This window comes from Salmo salar, chromosome 11 (genome assembly GCF_965601325.2).
Source record: "Salmo salar chromosome 11, fSalSal1, whole genome shotgun sequence".
Classification (NCBI taxonomy): domain Eukaryota; kingdom Metazoa; phylum Chordata; class Actinopteri; order Salmoniformes; family Salmonidae; genus Salmo; species Salmo salar.
The window spans coordinates 100,614,995-100,642,266 of record NC_138301.1 but is presented as its reverse complement, the minus strand read 5'-3'; the positions used below and the strand labels follow the sequence as shown (position 1 = coordinate 100,642,266).

Here is a 27,272-nt window from a genome sequence, read left to right as displayed (position 1 = left end):
CACACTACAATGCCAGCCCTGATTTCTCTGCTCTCCCTCAGAATTCGACGATTTCTCTGGATGTTTGTGGCAAGACAGCTATGAGGGCATCGACAAAGGCTGTTCTTATTCTTTTAGCAAAACGTAGAGAGTTTTATTTAAACTTTTCATCCTGCCTTTAGCATTATCGTTATTTTGTGTATTCCTGCTGTGGGTAAAACCACATCCCACAAAAACATGAGTTCAGTGCGCCGGTAATAAAATGTCTTTAGGCTACGTCGAAAATAACCTAGATTTATGCCTAACTTGGACGAAATTCTGAATATGACTAAAAGTTAACAAATCGTGGATAGCCTATAGTCATGGGGGAACACTTGAATTTGGGGTATATAAACTAATAACGTTTGGATTCATTGTTTAACATGAGAGCAGGTGAGCCAGTCTTCGTGTTTGTCTAGTGAGGCGCTGCGCGCATTTCCCGCGGAAAGAACGAAGCGGAGTGTTGGAGCACGGCGGAGAACAGCGAAGTGATCTGTGCTGGGGATTACGCCTCCGAACACCGCAGACAAGCCAGGGACGACGATATGGGTGAGTGGAGACCGTCCGATTTCGAAACGATTGTGGTGGGGACCCGTTGGTAGCCTACTGTTCAGTTTAATAAATGAATAGTCAAGCACTATCTTACAATCAAGAGCGGGTGATTTGAGTCAGTGAAAAAAATTTCTCACAAGGGTACCTGCTGCAGTCTGCACAGGTAACTGGAGATTGAGGGGTGTGAGAATTTTCAAGATTCGAAGCGTAATGGACATAATATGAACCTGTTTTAAAATGCGCATGTGTCTCCTGCTTTTAATTGGTAGGCTATAAAAGGTGTGGTGGACTTGTTTACAGATCATTGAATGTTGCTAATTGCTTAACGATGTATTTGTTAATATGCATAGGCTATGCACTAATGCGTTATGGACAGTTTTTGAGATATTCTACTTCTGCCAAAGCGTTGCTCTGCATGAGGATTACACTTTTTTTTCCTAGGCAAGTCAGTTAAGAACAAATTCTTATTTTCAATGACGGCCTAGGAACAGTGGGTTAACTGCCTTGTTCAGAAGGACAGCATTTTAACGTGTCAGCTCTGGGATTCGATTTTGCAACCTTTCAGGTACTAGTCCAACGTTCTTACCACTAGGCTACCTGCCGCCCCATTGGTAATCCTAATAGGTAAAACGTCTGTTTGGTCTCATTTGTATTTTTTTAATTGTATATATAGATATATATATATATATATATATATGTTTACCTCTGCCCCCCTTAGTCATCCAGTGTGGACCTAGCTGATGAGCCATCCCTGCCAGTCTGCAGCATCCTGGTACAGCTAGTTCTTACTTCTAAATACTAAGCAGTGAGGCAGGACCCAGCAGGTCAAAGGGGCAATGCAGTCAAAAACGTTATTTTCTTGTATTTTATATATATCTCCAAACTGTGAGGTTGGGATAATACTGTGAAATTGTGAAAATTATGATAATGCACATTTAGTGTGAGAGTTGTTTGAAAAGAGCTTCTTTCAGCTTCTTTGGCTGGGTGGCATCACCAGGCGGTATACACTGAGTATATAAAACATTAAGAACACCTGCTCTTTCCATGACAAAGACTGACCAGGTGAATCCAGATGGAAGCTATGATCCCTTATTGATGTTACCTGTTAAATCCACTTCAATCAGTGAAGATAAAGGGGAGTAGACAGGTTAAAACAGGATTTTCAAGCCTTGAGACAATTGAGACATGGATTGTGTATGTGTACCATTCAGAGGGTGAATGGGCAAGACAAAATATTTAAATGCTTTTGAACGGGGTACGTTAGTATGTTTCAAGAACTGCAACGCTGCTGGGTTTTTCACACTCAGCAGTTTCCCATGTATATCAAGAATGGTCCACCAGCCAAAGGACATCCAACCAACTTGCCACAACTGTGGGAAGCATTGGAGTCAACATGGGCCAGAATCCCTGTAGAACACTTTCAACACCTTGTAGCGTCCATGTCCTGACGAATGTGTTCCTAATGTTTGGTATATGGTATACTCAGTGTAAGTGAATAGTCGAATAACAAAGAGAGTTTGCCCACCTCTCTGGCAGGTTAGCGTTTTTCGTCATGATACTTGTTCTGGAGGCAGCTCTGCAGAGTGGTTACTAGCTAGCACAGCCACAAAGTCATACAATCATATTTTAAACCTAACCTTAATCTTAGCCACACTGCTAACCCTAATGCCTAACCCTAACTTTAAGATCAAAAGGCACATTTTTGTTTTCATGAATTTGTACAATATAGCCAATTTTGACTTTGCAGCTGGCCTATCCAAGGGGACATCGCCCAGTTCTGGCTCCAGGACAAGACTCATGACAATAAATGTCAAATTCAAATCAAATCTTATTGGTCACGTACACGTGTTTAGCAGATGTTATTGTGGGTGTAGCGAAATGCTTGTGCTTCTAGTTCCGACAGTGCAGCAGTATCTAACAATTTCACATACCCAATACACACAAATCTACAGTTGAAGTTGGAAGTTTACATACACCTTAGCCAAATACATTTAAACTCAGTTTTTCACAATTGCTGACATTTAATCCTAGTAAAGATTGCCTGTCTTAGGTCAGTTAGGATCACCACTTTATTTTAAGAATGTGAAATGTCAGAATAATAGTAGAGAGAATGATTTATTTCAGCTTTTATTTCTTTCATCACATTCCCAGTGGGTAAGACGTTTACATACACTCAATTAGTATTTGGTAGCATTTGCCTTTAAATTGTTAAACTTGGGTCAATCTTTTCGGGTAGCCTTCCACAAGCTTCCCACAATAAGTTGGGTGAATTTTAGCCCATACCTCCTGACAGAGCTGGTGTAACTGAGTCAGGTTTGTAGGCCTCCTTGCTCACACATGTTTTTTCAGTTCTGCCCACACATTTTCTATGGGATTGAGGTCAGGGCTTTGTGATGGCCACTCCAATACCTTGACTTTCTTCTCCTTAAGCCATTTTGACACAACTTTGGAAGTATGCTTGGGGTCATTATCCATTTGGAAGACCCATTTGCGACCAAGCTTTAACTTCCTGTCTGATGTCTTGAGATGTTGCTTCAATATATCCACATACTTTTCCTACCTCATGATGCCATCTATTTTGTGAAGTGCACCAGTCCCTCCTGCAGCAAAGCACCCCCACAACATGATGCTGCCACCCCCGTACTTCACGGTTGGGATTGTGTTCTTTGGCTTGCAAGCCTCCCCATTCTTCCTCCAAATATAACGATGGTCATTATGCCCAAACAGTTCTATTTTTGTTTCATCAGACCAGAGGATATTTCTCCAAAAAGTACGATCTTTGTCACCATGTGCAGTTGCAAACCTTAGACTGGCTTTTTTATGGCTGTTTTGGAGCAGTGGCTTCTTCTTTGCTGAGCGGCCTTTCAAGTAATGTCGATATAGGACTCGTTTTACTGTGGATATAGATACTTTTGTACCTGTTTCCTCCAGCATCTTCACAAGGTCCTTTGCTGTTCTTCTGGGATTGATTTGCACTTTTCGCACCAAAGTACGTTCATCTCTGGGAGATAGAACGCGTCTCCTTCCTGAGCGGTATGATGGCTGCGTGGTCCTATGGTGTTTATACTTGCGTACTGTTGTTTGTACAGATGAACTTGGTACCTTCAGGCATTTGGAAATTTCTCTCAAGGATGAACCGGACTTGTGGAGGTCTACAATTTATTTCTGAGGTCTTGGCTGATTTCTTTTTATTTTCCCATGATGTCAAGCAAAGAGGCACTGAGTTTGAAGGTAGGCCTTGAAATACATCCACAGGTACACCTCCAATTGACTCAAATGCTTGGAAAATGTTATGGAATTTTCCAAGCTGTTTAAAGGCACAGTCAACCTAGTGTATGTAAACTTCTGACTATAAGTGAAATAATTTGTTTGTTAACAATTGTTGGAAAAATTACTTGTGTCATGCACAAAGTAGATGTCCTAAACAACTTGCCAAAACTATAGTTTGTTAACAAGAAATGTATGGAGTGGTTAATAAACTAGTTTTAATGACTCCAACCTAAGTGTATGTAACTTCCGACTTCAACTGTAAGTAAAGGAATGGAATTAAGAATATATAAATACACGGACGAGCAATGTTAGAGCAGCATAGACTAATATACAGTGGAATAGTATAGAATACAGTATATACAATTGAGATGAGTGCTATATATGTAAACATGATTAAAGTTACATTATTAAAGTGACTTGTGTTCCATTTATTAAAATGGCCAATGATTTCAAGTCTGTGTATATAGGCAACCTGCTCCTCTCTGCCAGTAATATCTAGTTTTCAGGTTACACATCCCTCCCATTAGGCTCCTCCAATTAAGCTACTCTCTGACTACTCCCAGACACCAGACAGTCCTAGCAAAATTCTTCCTTGAGAAATAATATTTTTCTAAGAAGCTATTGAGATAAAAGAAAACGGCTGCATTGAACCTTTAAACCCAATTACTGCTTCGGCTATCGACTCCTTTAATCAGTGGCTAGAGATAGATTCCTCACGGAGTTATCAGCTGCTGCGGGCCACATCACTGCACATTAAGTTCACTCTAACTCCTCAGTATGAATAGCAGGGGAGAGAGAGTCTGACTGGGGCTTTAGGCATACATTTCTACCTACCAATGCCATGGATAGCTTCTCTGATGGGATATGTTATTCCTACTGATACCTGTGCGTCAAAATGTAACTTCCAGTGATCTGACAGGCTCCACATTAAGGGTGGAAAGAGCTGTCCCATCTGTCACAAATGTCAAGTGCTGGTAAGGTTGCATGACTGGAGGAAGGGGAGGGTGGTATTTTGATATGACCTGTTTTTGGCTGTTGAAGCCTGATCTTTGTACACCTGGCAGCACTGTAGTGTAGTGGAAGTCCTAGAAATGAGGAATTAATGTGCTTTAATAATGGTGACATTTGACTCGCCTCATGTGTCAGAGGAAAGATGGACTGAAATCCAACCAACTAATTGGTTCTCATTAGTAGCACTGGGAAACTTTCATAAATATACTTGCTTCGCTTTGTATGAATTCTGAATGCTTCATACATATAGGAACCTGTATCACAATGAGACAAATCAATACACACATGAATAACAGCTGTTTTTATTTAACCTTTATTTAACCAGAAAGTCCCTTGAGATTAATAATATTTTTCAATTGAGACCTGTATATCAAGCCCTTTTACCTTTAACTGTGATGGAGCAAATGAAAACAGTTATACAACCTTCTACTTAAAATCCCATCCCTACCCAATTAATGTACAGATCCATTGACACAGGGCCTCTTAAGAATTGGTGTGGTGGGAAATGTAAGACCAATCAACATTTCATTGGTGGGTCTTACATACAAATGACTGTTGAAAACCATGACAGATAGGTGAGAGAGATCATTGGGGCTATAAGAAGACATGGTCTAATGGCCAGTTGTCTGATGTAGAATGGTTCCTCAATGGCTCTATCTGTCTGCTGCCATGCTCAGTTACTTGTTCCTGGTTCATTGTGCTTGTTAAACAAAGTGTAGTGTGGATCCATGCTTAATCCCCTCTGCCTTGCATGTATACTAAAACAAGACATGCAGTAACTGCTCTCAGCTTCATTGAGACCTGGGATCACATATGGCTTAATGTAGCCACCTACTTAATCTCCTACTGGATAAAGATACTTGCAGATATTTTCTTTTATGGACATTTTTAACACGCTTTGTGGTTGGGATTTCAAAGAAACATGATTTAGTTGCAATGTATTCCTTATTATTAATTCTAAAGTTTTGTCATATGAACTTAAAGCAAACAGGTATAACGCATTATAATGTGGTTATAATGCATTGTAAAACTTGTCATAAGCATGTATGACCCCCTCATAGATGCTTATAACAAGTTATAGGCTTCATACCTGTTTGCTTTAAAAAATAAGTTGTTGGTTCAGCTGCAAGGCTGCTCATTGATAATGGGTAATGAAACCCTAGAATTATATATAATCTTTTCATTCTTGTGATTGTATTAGCTAATCAGCACTTAATGCTCATAATTGTGCAGTTTAATCTTGGCATTAACTCTTAACCCTTCAGTTGTTTTCTAGTCAGTATGGAATTCTGGAAAATATCGCTTTGCATAATTTAGAATAAATCATATGGCAAAATGGACCCACTGCTATACCATTATATCATCTGCACTGGCAAATACTAAGCACAGTTAGTAAGCACAGTTATGGCACAGGAACATAAAAAAGTTAAATGCAAGCTAGTTCCCCCCAAAGGCTGTCAAAGAGAGTGCATAAGGCAGCTCTTGCTCTTCTCTTGAGCCTTCCCCGATATGTTTTTTCTGAAATAATTTATTATGCTGTGCAAATCCCTTCCCCAGCCTCCCACTCTGATTCCAGGGATGTGTGTGGGTTGGCCTCTCTCTCTCAGTTCTGCTTCGGCAGGTCAGAGATGTTCCAAATCTGCCTCATTCCAGCCACATAGAATCTGGCGGCAGGTAGCCTAGTGGTTAGAGCGTTGGAATATTAACTGAAAGGTTGCAAGATCGAATCCTCGAGCTGACAAGGTAAAAATCTGTTGTTCTGCCCCTGAACAAGGCAGTTAACCCACTGTTCCTAGGCTGCTCCTATACTATACGTCTACAGCTGTTGCTGTGCTATACACTCTTAGAAAAAAGGTGTTACAGTATCTAGAACCTTAAATGGGTCTTTGGCGGTCCCCATAGGAGAAACTTTGAAGAACCCTTTTGGGTTCCATGAAGAACATTTTCCACAGAGGGTTCTACATGGAATCCAAAAGGGTTCTACCTGAAACCAAAAATGGTTCTACCTGGAACTAAAAAGGGTTCCCCTTTGGGAACAGCTGAAGAACCCTTTTGGAACACATTTTTCGAGGAGTGTAGCTTTAGCTCCTCTACCTCTACCTCCACTACCTCTGCCTCCACTACCTCTGCCTTTGCTGCTACACTTCTGTTAGCTCTACCTATGAAATATGTTTTTACCATAAATCAGTCGATTTTATACTGCTCCCTTCTACTGTGAACTGGAATTACAGCTCTCTCCAATTTCTAAATTAATGGGTGTAAAATAATGGGTTTAAAGTGTGTAAGGGGTACTTCATTTCAATATTGCAATTTAAGTGTGACCAATTAATCTGTGTTGCATGATGGCAGTCCTGCATTGGTAATATGTCCCAGACTTATGTGGCTTGAAAGTCTTTTTCATTTTATGTGTCTTAAATCTGAGTGAATACACTCAGTATTGCAGTATATCACATACAGTGCTATTAAGCCAGAACTTGGCTCAGCACTAGTGTTGTCATGAAACCCGAATGTTGACTTCGACACAGATACTAGGTTTAGTATCACGGTACTCAATGCCGAAACAATATCACACCAAAAATAAAGAAAGCTTATTAGTTAGTCACAGAATAACCACTGGCTTTATTTTTTGAAACATTGCACAATATGTTGATAACTGGTAGAACAACTAAAATAACAAATAGAATATCTTCTACATTCAATTTCTTTAAAAAAATAAAACGCCATATTAAATAACAGAACAATATCTCTGGGACTCAGAGCATACAACACATTTTTATTAATTGTTTACATCTAAACTGTTTAAAAATGTAATTTGATACATAGCAGGGTTAATTTGCTAATCTATGGCCATAATATTGGGTCAAGTTACATTTATTAGACCTAAGATTCATTATTCATTGCAGCTAAGTTATTTCATGTATTAAATGAAGAGATTAGTTCCAAAACAACATAAACAAAACACTTTGAAGCTAATTTTTGAAGCTTCGATATTGCAATAGTCTACAATGCATTTTACACAGCATACTACAATTGTTTTCAGTGCTTTTCAACTCCCAGGGTGCAATGCCTTCACAGGGCTGCTGGCTGGGTACTGCTAGAAAGCCCAGAGAAACGCGAAGTAGTCTAAATACAGTATATTGTTGTCATAGAATGCATTTCACATTACTTTTTTTGTTGTAATCATATTATAATGCTCACATGAATGTCATGCAGAATATATGTTCATGTTAGTAGCTAGGTTTTTCGTTCTAATTGGCGACTAATTTTCATGTAAATGTTCTAAAATCTGCATTTTTCCCAGCAGAGATGTGTTTCCATTAGGGTTGCAAAGGGTCGGAAACTTTCTTCGGAAATTTTGGGAAATTTTCCATTGGAAGTTAAGCCCGGGAATTTGTGGAATTTTGCTTAAATTCATCAAAAAAGTTAGCTTATAACAGTGAACCTTTTTTGTGGGATACACATAAGGCAATTCTGGGTCTTGTTGCATATTTTGGTTAAACTATCCCCAATTCAATGGAATTGCAACCCTCTGCATGCACAGTCCACTCTTCCATCACATGTACAGCTGACTCTCAAGATCTTGCACACTAATGAGATGCTATTGAGCCCACACTGCTACACTGTCTGAGCCAAGGACTACATGCTTTCTGGTAAGTTTTGATTACAATACTGGGTGGTGTCACGACTTCCGCCGAAGTCGGCTCCTCTCCTTGTTCGGGCGGCGTTCGGCGATCAACGTCACCGGCTTTCTAGCCATCGCCGCTCCATTTTTCTATTATCCATTTGTCTTGTCTTGTTTCCATACCCACCTGGTTATCATTTCCCCAATCAATCTACTTGTATTTAACCCTCTGTTTCCCTTCATGTTTTGTGTGTAATTGTTTCATGTTTTTCGTGGTGTTTGATTTATGCGCTTTACTTTGGTTATGTTTCGTGGTTTTGAGCTCATTTTTATTTTATGTAGTGCTCTCGTATTTTGGAAATATAATAAAGTGTGCTTGGTTACATTTCGCTTCTCTCCTGCACCTGACTTCGCCTCTCATACACCCGATATTGACAGGTGGGGTGAATATATTTTATATGATATACATGATCACATGAACTAGTAAATAGTAGCCTACAGCAAAGTGTGTTTAAATCATTTCTAACTTGTTAACAATTTCTGCTAGTTACTGTTTGCTACCATGTGGGTTTTAGCTTGCTTGATCCTGCTAACTGAAGAGTGTTAATTCACCTGTTTCCATACATGTTTCATTTAAAAACATTTATCTTACAAAATACACTGCTCAAAAAAATAAAGGGAACACTTAAACAACACATCCTAGATCTGAATGAAAGAAATAATCGTATTAAATACTTTTTTCTTTACATAGTTGAATGTGCTGACAACAAAATCACACAAAAATAATCAATGGAAATCCAATTTATCAACCCATGGAGGTCTGGATTTGGAGTCACACTCAAAATTAAAGTGGAAAACCACACTACAGGCTGATCCAACTTTGATGTAATGTCCTTAAAACAAGTCAAAATGAGGCTCAGTAGTGTGTGTGTGGCCTCCACGTGCCTGTATGACCTCCCTACAACGCCTGGGCATGCTCCTGATGAGGTGGCGGATGGTCTCCTGAGGGATCTCCTTTCAGACCTGGACTAAAGCATCCGCCAACTCCTGGACAGTCTGTGGTGCAACGTGGCGTTGGTGGATGGAGTGAGACATGATGTCCCAGATGTGCTCAATTGGATTCAGGTCTGGGGAACGGGCGGGCCAGTCCATAGCATCAATGCCTTCCTCTTGCAGGAACTGCTGACACACTCCAGCCACATGAGGTCTAGCATTGTCTTGCATTAGGAGGAACCCAGGGCCAACCGCACCAGCATATGGTCTCACAAGGGGTCTGTGGATCTCATCTCGGTACCTAATGGCAGTCAGGCTACCTCTGGCGAGCACATGGAGGGCTGTGTGGCCCCCCAAAGAAATGCCACCCCACACCATGACTGACCAACCGCCAAACCGGTCATGCTGGAGGATGTTGCAGGCAGCAGAACATTCTCCACGGCGTCTCCAGACTCAATCACGTCTGTCACGTGCTGTGTGAACATGCTTTCATCTGTGAAGAGCACAGGGTGCCAGTGGCGAATTTGCCAATCTTGGTGTTCTCTGGCAAATGCCAAACGTCCTGCACGGTGTTGGGCTGTAAGCACAACCCCCACCTGTGGACGTCGGGCCCTCATACCACCCTCATGGAGTCTGTTTCTGACAGTTTGAGCAGGCACATGCACATTTGTGGCTTGCTGGAGGTCATTTTGCAGGGCTCTGGCAGTGCTCCTCCTGCTCCTCCTTGCACAAAGGCGGAGGTAGCGGTCCTGCTGCTGGGTTGTTGCCCTCCTACGGCCTCCTCCACGTCTCCTGATGTACTGGCCTGTCTCCTGGTAGCGCCTCCATGCTCTGGACACTACGCTGACAGACACAGCAAACCTTCTTGCCACAGCTCGCATTGATGTGCCATCCTGGATGAGCTGCACTACCTGAGCCACTTGTGTGGGTTGTAGACTCCGTCTCATGCTACCACTAGAGTGAAAGCACCGCCAGCATTCAAAAGTGACCAAAACATCAGCCAGGAAGCATTGGAACTGAGAAGTGGTCTGTGGTCTCCACCTGCACAACCACTCCTTTATTGGGGGTGTCTTGCTTATTGACTATAATTTCCACCTGTTGTCTATTCCATTTGCACAACAGCATGTGAAATTTATTGTCAATCAGTGTTGCTTCCTAAGTGGACAGTTTGATTTCACAGAAGTGTGATTGACTTGGAGGTACATTGTGTTGTTTAAGTGTTCCCTTTATTTTTTTGAGCAGTATAGTTGTTTAATCTAACTGCTTAACTATTTATCTGTACATGGAATTGTATTCGTTTTTTTACTCCTTTTTAAAATCTTTACAGGAAAATGCCACAGGCACTATCTGATGTGTGAAGACATTTCACTGCAGCTAATGTAGAAGGAAAAGCTGTGTACATTTGCAAATACTGTGCCAAATCATATGTGAAGAATGCAACAAAGATGCAGAATCATCTGGCCAAGTGCATAAAACAATGGATACACTCTACAAGAGAGCCAAGGAAATGGTTAGGTATGTGAAGGGCCATCAAGTTATACCAGCAATCTACCTCACCAAGCAAAGTGAGAAGAATAAGAGCACCACATTGAAGCTGCCCAGCAACACCGTTGGGGTGGTTTTGTCATGTTTGAAAGGAGTCTCCGAGAAATGGCCATATCACAATCTGCCGATATGGACAGCCCCATCAAGAGGATCCTCGTGGATGGTGTATTTTGGGAGAGGGTGGTAAGCAGTCTGAAACTCCTGAAACCTATAGCAGTAGCCATTGCACGGATTGAGGGAGACAATGCCATCCTGTCTGATGTTCAGACTCTGCTTGCAGATGTAAGAGAAGAAATCCGTACTGCCCTGCCCACTTCACTGTTGCTCCAAGCAGAGGAAACTGCATTTATGAAATACATCAAAAAGAGTGAAGACTTCTGCCTGAAGCCCATACACGCTGCAGCGTACATGTTGGACCCCCAAGTATGCTGGCAAGAGCATCCTGTCTGGTGCAGAGATCAACACGGCCTATGGTGTCATCACTACAGTGTCTCGCCACCTTGGCCTGGATGAGGGCAAGGTTCTTGGCAGTCTGGCGAAGTACACTTCCAAGCAAGGGCTTTGGGATGGAGATGCAATATGGCAGTCGTGCCAACATATCTCATCAGCCACCTGGTGGAAGGGACTTTGTGGATCTGAGGCTCTTTCCCCTGTTGCCTCCATCATCCTCCAAATCTCACCAACATCAGCCGCCTCAGAGCACAACTGGTCCTTGTTTGGGAACACACACACCAAAGCACGCTACAGGCTGACCAATACAAGGGTTGAAAAATTGGTGGCCATCCAGGCAAATTTGAGGCTTTTTGAGCCTGACAACGAGCCATCCTCAACAAGGTTGAAAGTGACAGTGAAGATTAGGCCTCAGAGTCTGATGTTCAAGAGGTGTACATTGAGGAGGTCCACGGAGAAAACATAGAAGCATGAGAGGAAGACAACCAAAGATTTAGTTTCTAGACTATCATTTTACAGATCTATGTTGAAAATGTTTTTGGAAGATCCGATGGACCATTGGGGATCATTCAATAATCCATTTATTTTGTTGTTCATCCCATGTGAAGAGTCAACTAATTTAATTAAAGTTAAATTCGTAACTAAATTGTTTTTTTTTATTTCTATTGGAAGGATTTAATCATTTGCAATTGTGTACTTATGATAAGGTAAAAGGTTTTTGTTTCTGTCTCCATATGATATGGTAAATGTATCCAATGCAAAAAAAATCTACATTTAAATGGTATTAACATTAATTTGCATATATTTCCTTTAATTCCCATATATTCCCGTTAATTCCCACAGAAAGTTTCCACCTCTGAATAATCCCCAAAATGTGCAACCCTAGTTTCCATCAAATTGACTTGTTGCGGATAAAAGGCTGTGTGTGATGATGTAATGCACATAAGAGTTTCCGTCGCATTTTGAACTCTACTGATGGTTTTCTCACAGAAAATGTGGCGCTATATACCTTGTGTGCCCACTCTGGTATTGACACCTGCGCTCTAATTAATAGCTCGCAGATACAGTGCGGGGTATAAGCCTACGTTATGAGATTATTATGGACAAAAGATCAAGATTATTTGAATTTGTCAAACGGCAGCCAGGCATCGATAATCATGTCACCAGAATAAGACCCTGGATATTTATTGTAAAGGAGCCTCAAGCTCATCACCTTGCACTTTCATCACACTGTGAAGTTCATCATAACTTCTTTCATCTGTAACCTAATCAACTTCATGTTTTCCAAGTCATAGTGGGAGGACCACACACCATATCATCACTTGACTCCAAGTTTACTTCAATATAATGGTTATTATATCAGTATTTGCATATAAAGGAGTTTCCACTGCCATTTCTCACATATATTAATTTTACAGACACAAAAAGATCCCCCCCTTCTCACACCCAGGTGGCGACACGCATCTCTGCGCGCTTGGCAGATATCTCAGTTTGGATGTCGGCCCACCACCTCAAGCTCAACCTTGACAAAATGGAGGTGCTGCTCTTCCTCCCGGGAAAGGTCTGCCCACTTCAAGACCTCTCCATCACGATTGACAACTCCACGATGTCCTCCTTCCAGAGTGCATAGAACCTTGGTGTGACCCTGGACAACACCCTGTCATTCTCTGCAAACATCAAACCAGTGACTCGCTCCTGCAGGTTCATGCTCTACAACATCCGTAGAGTACGACCTTTCCTCACACTGGAAGCGGCGCAGGTCCTAATCAAGGCACTTGTCAATTCCCGTCTAGACTACTGCAAATCCCTGTTGGCTAGCTCCCCACTTGGAGCGGCAAGGGAAACTGCACCTCTTTACATTCAGGCTATGCTCAAACCCTATATCCCAACCCGAGCACTCCGTTCTGCCACCTCTGGTCTCTTGCCGCTCCAAGATGCGGGCGAGAGATTATGTTTTTGTTAGAAGTCATGCTGTCAACATTTTCTCTCTTTCTCGCTTGCTCTTCAAAAGTTGCTCTTGCTGTGTCAACTGCATGTACAAGTAGCCAGGCTAGCTTACTACTGATCCCCCTGAAAAGATTCAGACAAATTACTAGACAGACTTGATCCTCTCAATCCGTATCTGACGTGAGATACATTTGACAGAAGTACCGAAAGTAACAACAATTCTAGTACCGAACCGTTTTTCATGTTCTAGCATCAAAAAAATACCATGCAACACTACTCAGCACTAATACATACTTTAAGCTGTCTGCTCTTGTGGCGCAAGGAGACACTAACAAAGGTCAGAGAATGATTCTAGACTATGGATTCTCTTGCATCTATCACTTTCCTTATCCACTCACTAACCTTAACACCAGAGACCTTGAGTTAGCCTGGGGTAATGTACTATAAAGGAAGTGTTTGATCTTGCCGTTTTTAATAGTCCTCCATTTTGTTCTTCTTTTAACCCCTGGTAACTACCCACTATAGAGGAGAGCATGTTTATATGTATGCAGCAGCTCAGGGTAGAATACCAGAGATGTTCTACTTAAGAAATAAGGCCCGAGGTGGTATGGTCTATGGCCAATATACCACGGCAAGGGCTGTTCTTAATCACGACACAACGCGGAGTGCCTGGATATAGCCCTTAGCAGTGGTATATTGGCCATATGCCACAAACCACTGAGGTTCCTTATTGCTATTATTAACTGGTTGCCAACATTAGAACAGTAAATAAGTTATTTTTTGTCATACCTGTGGTATATTTAAGCAATAAGGCCTGAGGGGGTGTGGTACAGTATGTGGCCAATATACCATGGTTAAGGGTTATTCATATGCATGAGGTAATACGGAATCCCTGGATACAGCCCTTAGCCGTGGTATATTGGGCAAATACCACCAACCCCCGAGGTACCTTATTGCTATTATAAACTGGTTTCCAACATAATTAGAACAATAAAAATCTATGTTTTGTCTTACCCATGGTATACAGTTTGATATAACACTGCTTTCAGCCAATCAGCATCCAGGACCCAAACTACCTGATTCATAATCACAAGTATGACAATTGGGTACCCTTTCCACCACTGGAAAGGGTACCCAATTGTCATACTTGAGTAAAGATACCTTAGTAGAAAATGACTCAAGTAAAAGTGAAAGTCACCCAGTAAAATACTGCTTGAGTAAAAGTCTAAAAGTATTTGATTTTAAATATACGTAAGTATCAAAAGTAAAAGTATACATAATTTCAATTTCCTTATATTAAGCAAACCAGACGGCACCATTTTTTTACTTATTTTTATTTATGCATAGCCAGGGGCACGCCCCATCACTCAGACCTAATTTACAAACAAAGCATCTGTTTAGTGAGTCCGCCAGATCAGACGCAGCAGGGATGACCAGGGATGTTCTCGTGATAAGTGTGTGAATTCAACCATTTTCCTGTCCTGCTAAGCATTCGAAATGTAACAACAAATTTTGGTGTCAGGGAAAATGTATGGAGTAAAAAGTACAGAAATTTCTTTAGGAATGTAGTGAAGTAAAATAACAATTTTCAAAAATATAAATAGTAAAGTACAGTTCAGATACCCCAAACAACAACAACGTATATTTACTTAATCAATGAAATTCATTTATAAAGCCCTTCTTACATCAGCTGATGTCACAAAGTGCTGTACAGAAACCCAGCCTAAAACCCCAAACAGCAAGCAATGGAGGTGTAGAAGCACTTACGTACTTCACACCACTGATAATCACTGATATTGACGTTTTTTACAGAGCTCTAACATACTCAAGTTGTATCTTATTCTTCATTTCAAAGACACATTAGAAATAAACCATTTTGAGCAATGTTATCTTAAGACCACATTTTATTTCCCCATTGCTAGTAGTTCAACGTCCATATTGATTTATACTTATCCAGGAAATCTATTACTGAGTGTGATTGAATAAGATTTATTTTTAGACATCCTATACCGTATCTGACCCATGCTATATGCTGAGGGCTTTGGCTATATGCAATATTTTTGGGTTCTCTGAAGTGCTCCACGGTGCAGCCCTCACGGTGCTGGCCGCTCTACTCACATGGGCACTCTGGGTAATAGCCTTTGTGTCAGCGCACCACAAGAGCACTGTGCATTCAAATGAAATATCAACTTGTCGCCCCGCCAAGGAAGATGACAGCTGACTCTGCTGTGGCCGCCAGAATCCAACTCAGTCTTATGAAAGAGCCAACCTCTGTTTTAGATGATTTTAAATTAGTTGCTTTTAAATGAACTGACCTTGGAGGAGCTCGATGCCATCAATGTACAGTATTTTAGCAACAGGGAAAAGCTGGAGGAATTTGGATACCTTTTTATTTGCAGCGCAACCCTGATGTGCTAACTATGCTAACACCAGAACCTTGTTTCATGCCTTCGACTATGTAAAGAAGGTAAAGAATGTACTAACATTCTGCAACGGCCTTGAAGTAGAATGTTGCGGTTGAAAATGGCATTGGAATAAGCTGAGCTGCCAGTTTTTATCCTTTTATGAGATGTTCCTCTCACTGATGATTGTGGCTGAAGTAGAGCACTGGGAGGCACAAGCTCAATGTGTTCATCCCAAAATCAGATGGAAAAGTAGCTGTAGTCTCTAAGTGTAGCATTATATCATTGGATAGAGAGGGTGCCAGATAAAAACCTGGCTAAAACTATTTTATGTCATGGTTATGTTAGCTAGGCATTGTGATGAATATAAAATAAGTGTGTGTGTGTGCGCTCTGTGTGTGTGTGTGTGCATGTCTCGGTGTCTGTAAGTCATTGTAGTCCTTTGTCATTGCACCTCTCATGTTCTTTCTTAATTCCCCTCAGTATGCCTACAGAGGTAGGCAGGGGCATAACGATTTGTTTTACTCTATTTATCTAATAGGCTTGTTGATTCATCTCTGTCAGGCAAGTGGTTTCTAGAGAGCATTAGCCCCACCTTGGGAAGGTGGACTCCTGGCAGGCCCTATATTATGTCAGATCCATGTGATAAGGGAAAATCAGCTTACGGCTGAACAGGATGTCACGTTTAATGACCAGTAATGACCTGATGATCAATCTGAGACGCGTGGCCAAGTCTCTCTGCCTGGCGCTCTTTAAAAGCCCAAGAGGGAGCCCGATAAAGACACTTCCAGTGGGTTTTATCGCTCCACGTCCGTTCAGAGATCTATGTTGTGCCAACGTGTGCTAATTAGCGTAGCCGTCATGCGAAGATGTCAATGAGCCCAAAGCATGGGAAAAAATGGTCCTTCCCCAGATTATATGTTACATCTGGGGAATTTTCCCAGATGTCGAGGTGTGTCTATTGATTTCCTCCCTATGGAGCGGCACGTGTGCTCATACAAGCCACCAAATGGGGTGTAAGTGATCTAATAGAAGAGAGGGTTCTCTGTAGGCTCACGGAGGGACATGCTAACCGTACCAATGGAATTACCATTTAGTTGAAAGTGATGAGTCTGTAAATTGCAATGGATGCGTGGCCAGCTCTGTTGGTGTACTCTTAATGAAGGTGAGGGCACTGGCATACTGTATTGGTTTAATGACCTCAGGGCTTCATTTACACAGCAGCTTGAATCATCATTTCCAATACACAGTTTGAATCATCATTTCATAAACTACAAGAAGTGTTGGAGGCTGCATGATTTTCTCTCACAGAGGAGTTTTTCCTCCAACTATGAGCCAGAGAATCATGGGAAAAGAGATTATAGGAGGAAATTGCCTCTCCTGTAATGGAATTAATTTTGATGCCTCAGAATATCAGGATTATTCAGGGCTGCAATGGGTGACTGATCAAATGCAGCCTCAAATTGGATACTGATCATTTTGTGACCATACTTGTTAGTCAGAGTTTAAACAAGTTTACATGGGTGAAAGGCAACTGAAAGCCAGAACCAAAGGACTGTGAGATGAAAGATAAAACAAGGCATCAGCGCATTTATTCATCCAAGACCAAGCAAGAACTCTGATCAGACTGGTAACAGGCTACTAACAGGCTTCTGTTTCTTCATGTCTAGTGCATGTCCAGTTCTTTTACTAACACCACTGGACACGAAGAAACAGAAAGTACTTAATAGACACTAAAGCCAATGTACGGCAATAGTCTGGCCTTTCAAACCACCAAGGTCAGAACATGATCAAATACTGAGGGAGCACAGAATGTAAATGCAATTCAAAGCCCAGACACGTACTGCATTTAAAAAAAATCATGAAATCATGAAAACCATACGTCCTTTTCATCAGTTAGCTGTGGTTTTACCATATAGGTTAGGACATTTCAAATGAGAGATTGATATTCCATTGGAAAAAGGAAAACCTGCACTTACTGGAAATAGTATTTTTAAGTTTAATTTTCTTAAACAGCTGCAAAAGAGAATATTTTATCTCATGATTTTTTTTTTTACATACTATGACTGTGATATGTGGTTGTCTCACCTAGCTACCTTAAAATGAATGCACTAACTGTAAGTTGCTCTGCATAAGTGTGTCTGCTAAATGACTTAGAACATAAATGTACATTTTACATTTAAGTTTCTGTATTCAATAGTTTCATTGTGCACAAGTTCTTGAGGGCATGATATCTAGCATTCATCAGTGGCATGGTGTGGTAATTAGGACAGTCAATAGATAATAGTTGCACCTTTATGTCCTCACGGATATCGAGTGAGGAACACTGCTCTAGAAAATTGGCTGCTCTGATCAGGGGCCCCATTAGACTTGTCATACCTTCATTCTGACCTTTTGCCATCTCAGGATATTCGGTAATACCGGCACTGAAGACAAGGGGTGCTATTTTCAAACCCCACTGTGCAACTGTAATTCGAGATTAGCAACACTAACAAGTACATGTAAAATTCTATAGCGAATGCTAGCTAAATGCTACAGAGCGCATTGCAATCATTTTATACAGTCTCTGACAAACTCTTTGCAGGACAGACATCCCAGCTCCTAAAGTTATACAAGTAACAAAAAAATGCTACTCAGAGTTTGCTGCACGCACAAAAAAAATATTAGACAGCAAGGGAGGGGATCCCTGCTGTTACCAAGAGAAGCTTGATTTTGCAAGAAGCTAACCACTTAGCTAGACAACTAGCTACTAAATAAGCAAACAAAATGTACAACTGCAGAGCATTTAGCACATTTTAGACAGTTAACTTAATAGTTATAAGATTCCATACTGTAGGTAGATCACCTGGCGCGTGCTGCAGTGACTGACTCACAAGGATCTGGTCTCTTGTCCTTGTGTGCTAGTAAACAAACACCATGTGACTGGTGACTACCGGTAAGGTTCAAATTGAAAAATAATGTGATAGGTGAAATGAAGAACGCAATCTGCTTTATCTCCTAATGTATTGCACAAGTTGACTGTAGGTATTTACATTAAAAGTAGCTACAAATATTCAAATACATTTTTAAAACTTGAAAGAAATAGTTTAAATGGTATTGAAGGTATTGAAAAACCATCCCATTGCTATTTCAAAATCCCCCGGTATACTGTATATACCGCGGTTTACCGCCCAAGCCTAGGCACCATGTCAGTGTACTGTACAGAGCATCTGATCTCACACACTGTCGTCCATCCGTAGACTACAGACCTCCTTGATAACTGAAGCAGCAATTCAGCTGAAGGGGCCACTTCATGGACACACGTCAGTGCTCAAGGGAATCCAATGACATGTCTGAGGCTATAATCCTTAATTTAATCAGGCATCCCCCCTCTGTTTTCGTATAAATCTGAGGGATGGGCCTAGAGAAATTGAACAACTTTCAAATTCATAGACAAAGCTATGGATGAAAGAACTGTAATATCACAAGATGGTGCTGATAGACATGTTCACCCTGTTTCTAGCTCCTAGACAACTTTGCAGTATTTGTTTTGTGTGTGTTTTTACTTACATTATTTGCTCAGAACGTTACTTCTATTATTACCTACAGCTGAAAATAACTTTTGGATATTAGATCGGTGGTCACTCACCAGAAATTCGAGCAGAAATTCGACTTCCCTGAACTGGACCCTTTGTTTGAACTTCCCGAGGCAGCTCTATTCAATCCGGGGACTGCAACGAAATGCTGATGCCGGAAAAGAGGAAGAAGAAGTAGGGCCCTAGTCAGACTCAAGTGGCATGCATATCATCCACCACTTCTAAGTATATTACTCGCTAACGTTCAGTCCCTGGACACTAATGTAGACAATCTCAGGGTGAGGATCTCCTTACAGAGAGACAGACGACAGGGACTGTAACATACTCTGTTTTACGGAATCATGGGTCTCTCCGGATATATTAGCCCCGGGACAGGAAGAACAAACATTCTGGGAAAAAGAAAGGCAGAGGGGTTTGTTTCATTATTAACAACTCATGGTGTGATTGTGGTAACGTACAGGAATTCAATTCCTTTTGCTCTCCGGATTTGGAATACCTCACCATCAAATGCCGACTGCATTACCTCCCAAGATAATTTCTTTGGTCATCGTCACTGCCGTGTATATTCCTCCCCAAAACAACACCACAATGGCTCTAAAGGAACTACACTGGACTATGTGCAAACTGGAAACCATGTATCCTGAGGCCATATTTATTGTAACCTGGGACTTTAATAAACGAAATCTGAGGAAAACGCTACCGAAAATCTATCAAGACACCTCCTGTCCTACACGCGCATCATGGACTGAATCATTGCTACTCTCCCTTCAAGGATGGCTACAAGGCCCTCCCACGCCCTGTAGCCAATGCATCCATTCGGCTCCTCCTCACCTATAGGCAGAAACTTAAGCAGGAAGTACACGAAGTAAGGACTGTTCAACGTTGGTCTGACCACTCGGAATCTATGCTTCAAGATTGTTTTGATCACGCGGACTGGGAAATGTTCATGTCGCCTCTGAGAATAATATCGACATAAACACTGACTGGATTCATCAGGAAGTCGATAGAGAATGTTGTTCCTACTGTGATGATTAGAACTTATCCCAACCAAAAACTGTGGATAGATGGCAGCATTCTCACAAAACTGAAAGTGCGAACCACTACATTCAACCATGGCAAGGTGACTGGGAACATGGATGTGTACAAACAGACCATCTATGACCTCTGTAAGGCAATCAAAGAGGCAAAACAACAGTATAGGGACAAAGTGAGTCGCAATTCAGCAGCTCAGACACGAGATGTACAGTACCAGTCAAAAGTTTGGACACACCTACTCATTCCAGTTTTTTTTTACTATTTCTACATTGTAGAATAATAGTGAAGACATCTGTCATCATGAAGTGATTTGAGAGGCTAGCTAAGGACCATATCACCTCCACCTTACCCGACACCCTAGACCCACTACAATTCACATACCGCCCCAACAGATCCATGGACGTCGCAATCGCAATCACCATTGCACTGAACACTGCCCTATCCCATCTGGACAAGAGAAATACCTTTGTAAGAATGCTGTTCATCAACTACAGCTCAGTCTTCAAGCCCATCATTAAGCTCAGGGACCCTGGGTCTGAACCCCTCTCTGTGCAACTGGGTCATGACGAGACAGCCTACAGGGAGGAGGCGAGACCCCTGGCAGAGTGGTGCCAGAAAAATAAACAAAACAAAGGTGCTGATCGTGGACTGCAGGAGAATTGCAGAGAAAGCACGATCCCATCCACATCGACAGGGCTGCAGAGGAGAGGAAGCACTACCATCTAGAAGGCAGAGACAGTACAGATGCATCAAAGCTGGGACCCAAAAACTGATAAACAGCTTCTCAGCACCTCTTCAACCACAGGAAGCTGAAGAAATTAATCTTGGCCCCTAAGACCCTCACAAACTTCTACAGCCGCACCATTGAGAGCATCCTGTCGGGCTGTATCACCGCCCAGTATGGCAATTGCACTGTCCGCAACCGCAGGGCTCTACAGGGGGTGGTGTAGTCTGCCCAATGCATCATTGGGGGCACACTGCCTGCCCTCCAGGACATCTTCTGCACTCTGTCACAGGAAGACCAAGAAGATCATCAAAGATCTCAGCCACCTGAACCACGGCCCGTTCACCTTGCTACCATCTATAAGGTAGAGACAGTACAGGTGCATCAATGCTGGGACAGAGAGACTGAGAAACAGCTTCTATCTCCAGGCCATCAGACTGTTAAATAGTCACCATTAGTCGGCATCCGCCCAGTACCCTGCCCTAAACCTAAGTCACTGTTACTAGCCAGCTACCACTAGGTACTCTACCCTGTACCTTAGAGACTGCTCCCCTATGTACAACACTGTTCACTTTAATAATGTGTACATACTGTTTTACCCACTTTATATGTATATACTGTATTCTAGTCATGGTTCATCCTATATAACTACTGCTGTACACACCTTTTCTATACTGTTCATACACACCATCTTATATATATTCCGGACTCTGACATTGCTCGTGCTGATATTTATACATTTTTACTTTTGGATTTTGTGTGTATTGTTTTGGATTTCTAGTTATTACTAAACTGTTGGAGCGAGAATCACAAGCATTTTGCTACACTTGCGATAACATCTACAAATCTGTTTACATAACCAGTAAACTTTGATTTGATTTGACCATCCATGATATCAAAATGATATTTTTAACCATGTTTTAAGGCTATACGGTGTTTGTTTACATTTACATTGTTTACAAACATTGGTAAAATAAGCTTATATTTTGGGTTCTCGTGATGTGTGACAGTTGAACTAAACTCATGAGGCATTATAAGTTATATTCTTCAAGAATCAATGGGTATGGGGCCTCCCGAGTGGCGCAGCGGTCTAAAGCACTGCATCGCACTGCATCGGTTTGATCCCAGGCTGTGTCACAGCCGGCCGTGACCGGGAGACCCATGAGGCAGCGCACAATTGGCCCAGCGTCGTCTGTGTTAGGGGAGGGTCAGGCTGGCCGGGATGTCCTTGTCCCATCGCACTCTAGCGACTCCTTGTGGCGGGCGACTTTGGTCGCCAGCTGTACGATATTTCCTCCAACACATTGGTGCGGCTGGCTTCCGGGTTAAGCGAGCAGTGTGTCAAGAAGCAGCACTTGATGGGGTCGTGTTTTGGAGGACGCATGGCTCTCGACTTTCACCTCTCCCGAGTCCGTACGGGAGTTGCAGCAATGTGACAAGACTGTAACAACCAATTTGGATATCACGAAATTGGGGAGAAAAAGGGAGAAAATAAAGAATCAATGGGTATATATCATTATACCCCCCATTCTCTCTAGCAAGTTGTTCCTTCCACTGTCAAACCATCCTAGAGTACCCACGCCCCCATATGCTCCCTAGTAAGTGGTTCCTTCCACTGTCAAACCAGCCCAGAGTACACCCCCATTCTCCCTAGTAAGTGGTTCATTCAACTGTCAAACCAGCCCAGAGTACAACCCCATTCTCCCTAGTAAGTGGTTCCTTCCTCCTTCCACTGTCAAACCAGCCCAGAGTACACCCCATTCTCCCTAGTAAATGGTTCCTTCCACTGTCAAACCAGCCCAGAGTACCCCCCCCCCCCCCCCCCATTCTCCTTAGTAAGTGGTTCCTTCCACTGCCAAACCAACCCAGCCAGAGACTAGAATCTGAAGCTGTCAGGTCGGAGTGTGTCTAAGGAGAGAGCTCAGCTGAACAGCCCCATCCTGTTGCAACCTCAGCCTGCCTGCACAGCCGTTTTGCTCACAGTCACTTCACGCTGTCTTTATGTGCAAAGGGACGACATCACACAGCAGGCAGCAATGTGTCTCAATTAGAGCTAAATCTACGGGTGTTCTTGTTTCCCAGCAAACGGTTTAAAATGGAGACAAGCCGTTACTGTCTGCTGCACAAAGAGAACAAAGCAAAGAAAGAATAGGATCAAAGCGTTGAATCACCGAGGGGTTGAGAGGAGTGTTATTTGTAGGGTCTTGTCTCCTGTTTATCAGGGCATGTGCTTAGTCTGTGTGCTGTCTGCTTCAGCATTAGAAATGTAAAAAGCTGTAACAGAAGACAAAGTCCACTGCACAGGTTTACCGGGGTGAAAAGAGACCACACCAGTTACCCAAAACAAACATTGTGTGTGTGTGCACTTTGTCATAGCAAATGAAGTAGGCATGTTTTTTCACTGCTGTCTAGCAACAGACCTTGAAGGTATGGGATTCATAATGTACTCATTTCTCGCGCATCAATTTAAAATTGATTACAACGAGAATCTAAAAACATGATATAAGTGTTTACTTACAGTATATGTATTCATTTCAAATCAAATATTTTTCAGAATGTCCTTTTACAATGTACGGAGCTTTCTTGAATGTGGCCATGATAAACGTACTCTAATTTAACTATACAATTATTAGTATTTATCCTTTTATGGCTATTTCCATGGATCAACATTAGTAAAAATTCCTCTCTAACATGCCTGCTTCTTCTCTCTCGCTGTCTCTCTATCTATAGGTTCCAGGCTGTGTGATGGACGACCGGCGCACCTCATCCTCCTCCTGCTCCTCGTCCTCCAGGCCATGGTGCCGCTCTGCTCTGGTGAACGCACCTGCCCTCACAGCTGCCGTTGTGAGGGGAAGATAGTCCACTGCGAGTCAGCTGGCTTCTTGGACGTCCCTGAGAACATCTCAGTGGGCTGCCAGGGCCTCTCTCTTCGCTACAACGACCTGCACACACTGCTCCCCTACCAGTTTGCCCACCTCAACCAGCTCCTCTGGCTCTACATGGACCACAACCAGATCTCTTCTCTAGACAGTCGGGTCTTCCAGGGAGTCCGCAGGCTTAAAGAGCTGATCCTCAGCTCCAACAAGATCTCTCAGCTCCACAACGCCACCTTCCACGGGGTGCCCAACCTCCGCAGCCTGGACCTGTCCTACAACAAGCTGCAGGTGCTTCAGCCGGGGCAGTTCCACGGCCTGAAGAAGCTGCAGAACCTCCACTTGCGCTCCAACGGCCTCACCATAGTCCCCATCCGGGCCTTCCTGGAATGCCGCAGCCTAGAGTTTCTGGACCTGGGCTACAACCGTCTCCGGGCCCTCACCAGGACCACCTTCCTGGGGTTACAGAGGCTCATGGAGCTGCATCTGGAGCACAACCAGTTCTCTCGGATCAACTTCTTTCTGTTCCCACGTCTTGCTAACTTGCGGGCGCTCTACCTGCAGTGGAACCGCATCCGAGCAGTCAACCAGGGCCTTCCCTGGACTTGGCACACGCTGCAGAAACTGGATCTGTCTGGCAATGAGATCCAGACCCTGGACCCTGCCGTGTTCCATTGCCTGCCTAACCTCCAGACCCTCAACCTGGAGTCCAACAAGCTGTCCAACGTGTCCCAGGAGGCAGTGTCTGCATGGATCTCTCTGAACTCTATCAACCTTGCAGGTAACGTGTGGGACTGTGGGACAGGCATCTGTCCCCTGGTGGCCTGGCTGAGGAACTTTCGTGGCACTAAAGACACGACCATGATATGCAGCAGCCCAAAGCAGCTCCAGGGAGAGAAGATCATGGAGGCTACAAGGAACAATGGAATATGTGAGGAAACTGATTACTTCCAGACAGAAACCCCTTCACCAACCCCGGATTTCATTGAAACGACACCCGACCCAACCCCTGCCCCCACCAGCCCACTTCCACCCCTGCCTCCACCTACCACCCTGGCCCCCCTACCCCCACCTCGGCCTCAGCCCCCCCCCCGGCCTACTTTTCCCAGCCGGGTAAGGATTGACCCCAGAGACTCCCCTCCCCGGGCTCCTCCCTCCCTCCGCAGCCTGGTGGTGACTCAGCCCCCAGAGCCGGAGCACATGTCCTTCCACAAGGTGGTGGTGGGCAGCGTGGCACTCTTCTTCACCATGTCACTCGTCCTGACCGTCATCTACGTGTTATGGAGGCGCTACCCGAATGCGGCACGGCTCCTGCAGCAGCGCTCCGTGGTGGGCCGCAAGCGGCGGAAAAAGAGCCCGGAGCCTGAGCAAAACCTGAGCTCCCAGCTGCAGGAGTATTACATGAGCTACAATCCGGCCGCCACCCCGGAGGGCTTGGAGGTGCTGGGCAACGGGACTGGCTCCTGCACCTGCACCATCTCTGGCTCCAGGGAATGCGAGGTATGACCCGTCGCATCAGCCTTTAAAAACAAACCCAAAAAGCAAAAACACAAAGGCTCAAGAGAGAGAGGTAAATCCTTTTTCAGGCATGAACTGTTTAGAGAGACTTTGAATCAGGGCTAAGCACCCTTGACTCATGGTTCATAACACGCTCGACTTAGAACTTTGAATGTTTCCAATTATTTCTGCGGTTTTCGTTCATAAATCGAATTGGACACTGGAAACATGAAAATTACATTTAGAACCAGGAGGCAACGGTAACCTAGCTCAGGTTCAGAGAGCTGCATTATTGCACTGCCACATGTGTCATTGGCTTTAATGCATTTTGTTCACTTTTTTGTTTGTATAGTTTATTTGCCAATCAGCTTATTTTTGTTCAGCGTTACACTTCAGCAGCGTTTTGAAGCACAATTCTTAATCATGCACACACTTTTTGCATGGCTCCAGTGACAGGTCCTGTATACTTGCACACTGTTCCTGCTTCAAGGTCTCACACAAGTCATTGCTACGACATCATGGCATGGCTCACTGGATGCTTTGATATACAGAACCAGTAAACGTTTGGACGCACCTACTCATTCCGGGGTTTTTCTTTATTTTTACTATTTTCTATATTGTAGAATAATTGTGAAGACATCAAAACTATGAAATAACACATATGGAATCATGTAGTAACCAAAAAAGTGTTTAACATATCAAAATATACGTTGTATTTTATGTTCTTCAAAGTAGCCACCCTTTGCCAAGATTGTGCAAAGCTGTCATCAAATCAATCTCTCAACCAGCTTCATGAGGTAGTCACCTGGAATGCATTTCAATTAACAGATGTGCCTTGTTAAAAGTTAATTTGTGGAATCTCTTTCCTTCTTAAATGCATTTTAGCCAATCAGTTGTATTGTGACAAGGTAGGGGTGGTATACATAAGATGGCAATATTTGGTAAAAGACCATTACCATATTATGGCAAGAACAGCTCAAATAAGCAAATAGAAATGACAGTCCATCATTACTTTAAGGTAATTACTTGAAGGTCAGTCAATGCGGAAAACTTCAAGAACTTTGAAAGTTTCTTCAAGTGCAGTCGCAAAAACCATCAAGCGCTATAATTAAACTGGCTCTCATGAGGACCACCACAGGAATGGAAGACCCAGAGTTACCTCTGCTGCAGAGTTCAAGTAACAGACACATCTCAACATCAACTGTTAAGTGGAGACTGCGTGAATCAGGCCTTCATGGTCGATTTGCTGCAAAGAAACCACTACTAAAGGACACCAATAATAAGAAGAGACTTGCTTGCGCCAAGAAACACGCACAATGGACATTAGACTGGTGGAAATCTGTCCTTTGGTCTGATGAGTCCAAATTTGAGAGTTTTGGTTCCAACCGCCGTGTCTTTGTGAGACGCAGAGTAGGTGAACGGATGATCTCTGCATGTGTGGTTCCCACCGTGAAGCATGGAGGAGCAGGTGTGATGGTGTGGGGGTGCTTTGCTGGTGACACTGTCAGTGATTTATTTAGAATTCAAGGCACACTTAACCAGCATGGCTACCACAGCATTCTGCAGCGATATGCCATCCAATCTGGTTTGCGCTTAGTGGGACTATCATTTGTTTTTCAGCAGGACAATGTAGAAAATAGTAAAAATAAAGAAAAACCTTTGAATGAGTAGGTGTGTCCAAACTTTTGACTGGTACTGTATATGTGTTTGTTTGTGTATGATTGTATAAGTGTTTATTATGTGTAGTACACTCAATGT

General features: G+C 42.8%; 1 protein-coding gene across 1 annotated transcript; it reads left to right on the top strand.

Moving 5' to 3' along the window:
* LOC106563222 (leucine-rich repeat transmembrane neuronal protein 4) lies at positions 1–27,197 on the top strand. The gene is made up of 2 exons (XM_045690004.2): positions 1–567; positions 23,875–27,197. Exons 1-2 carry the CDS (start codon positions 564–566, stop codon positions 25,521–25,523), a joined length of 1,653 nt encoding a protein of 550 aa, XP_045545960.2. The 5' UTR covers positions 1–563; the 3' UTR covers positions 25,524–27,197.
* Positions 27,198–27,272: the final 75 nt, after the last annotated feature.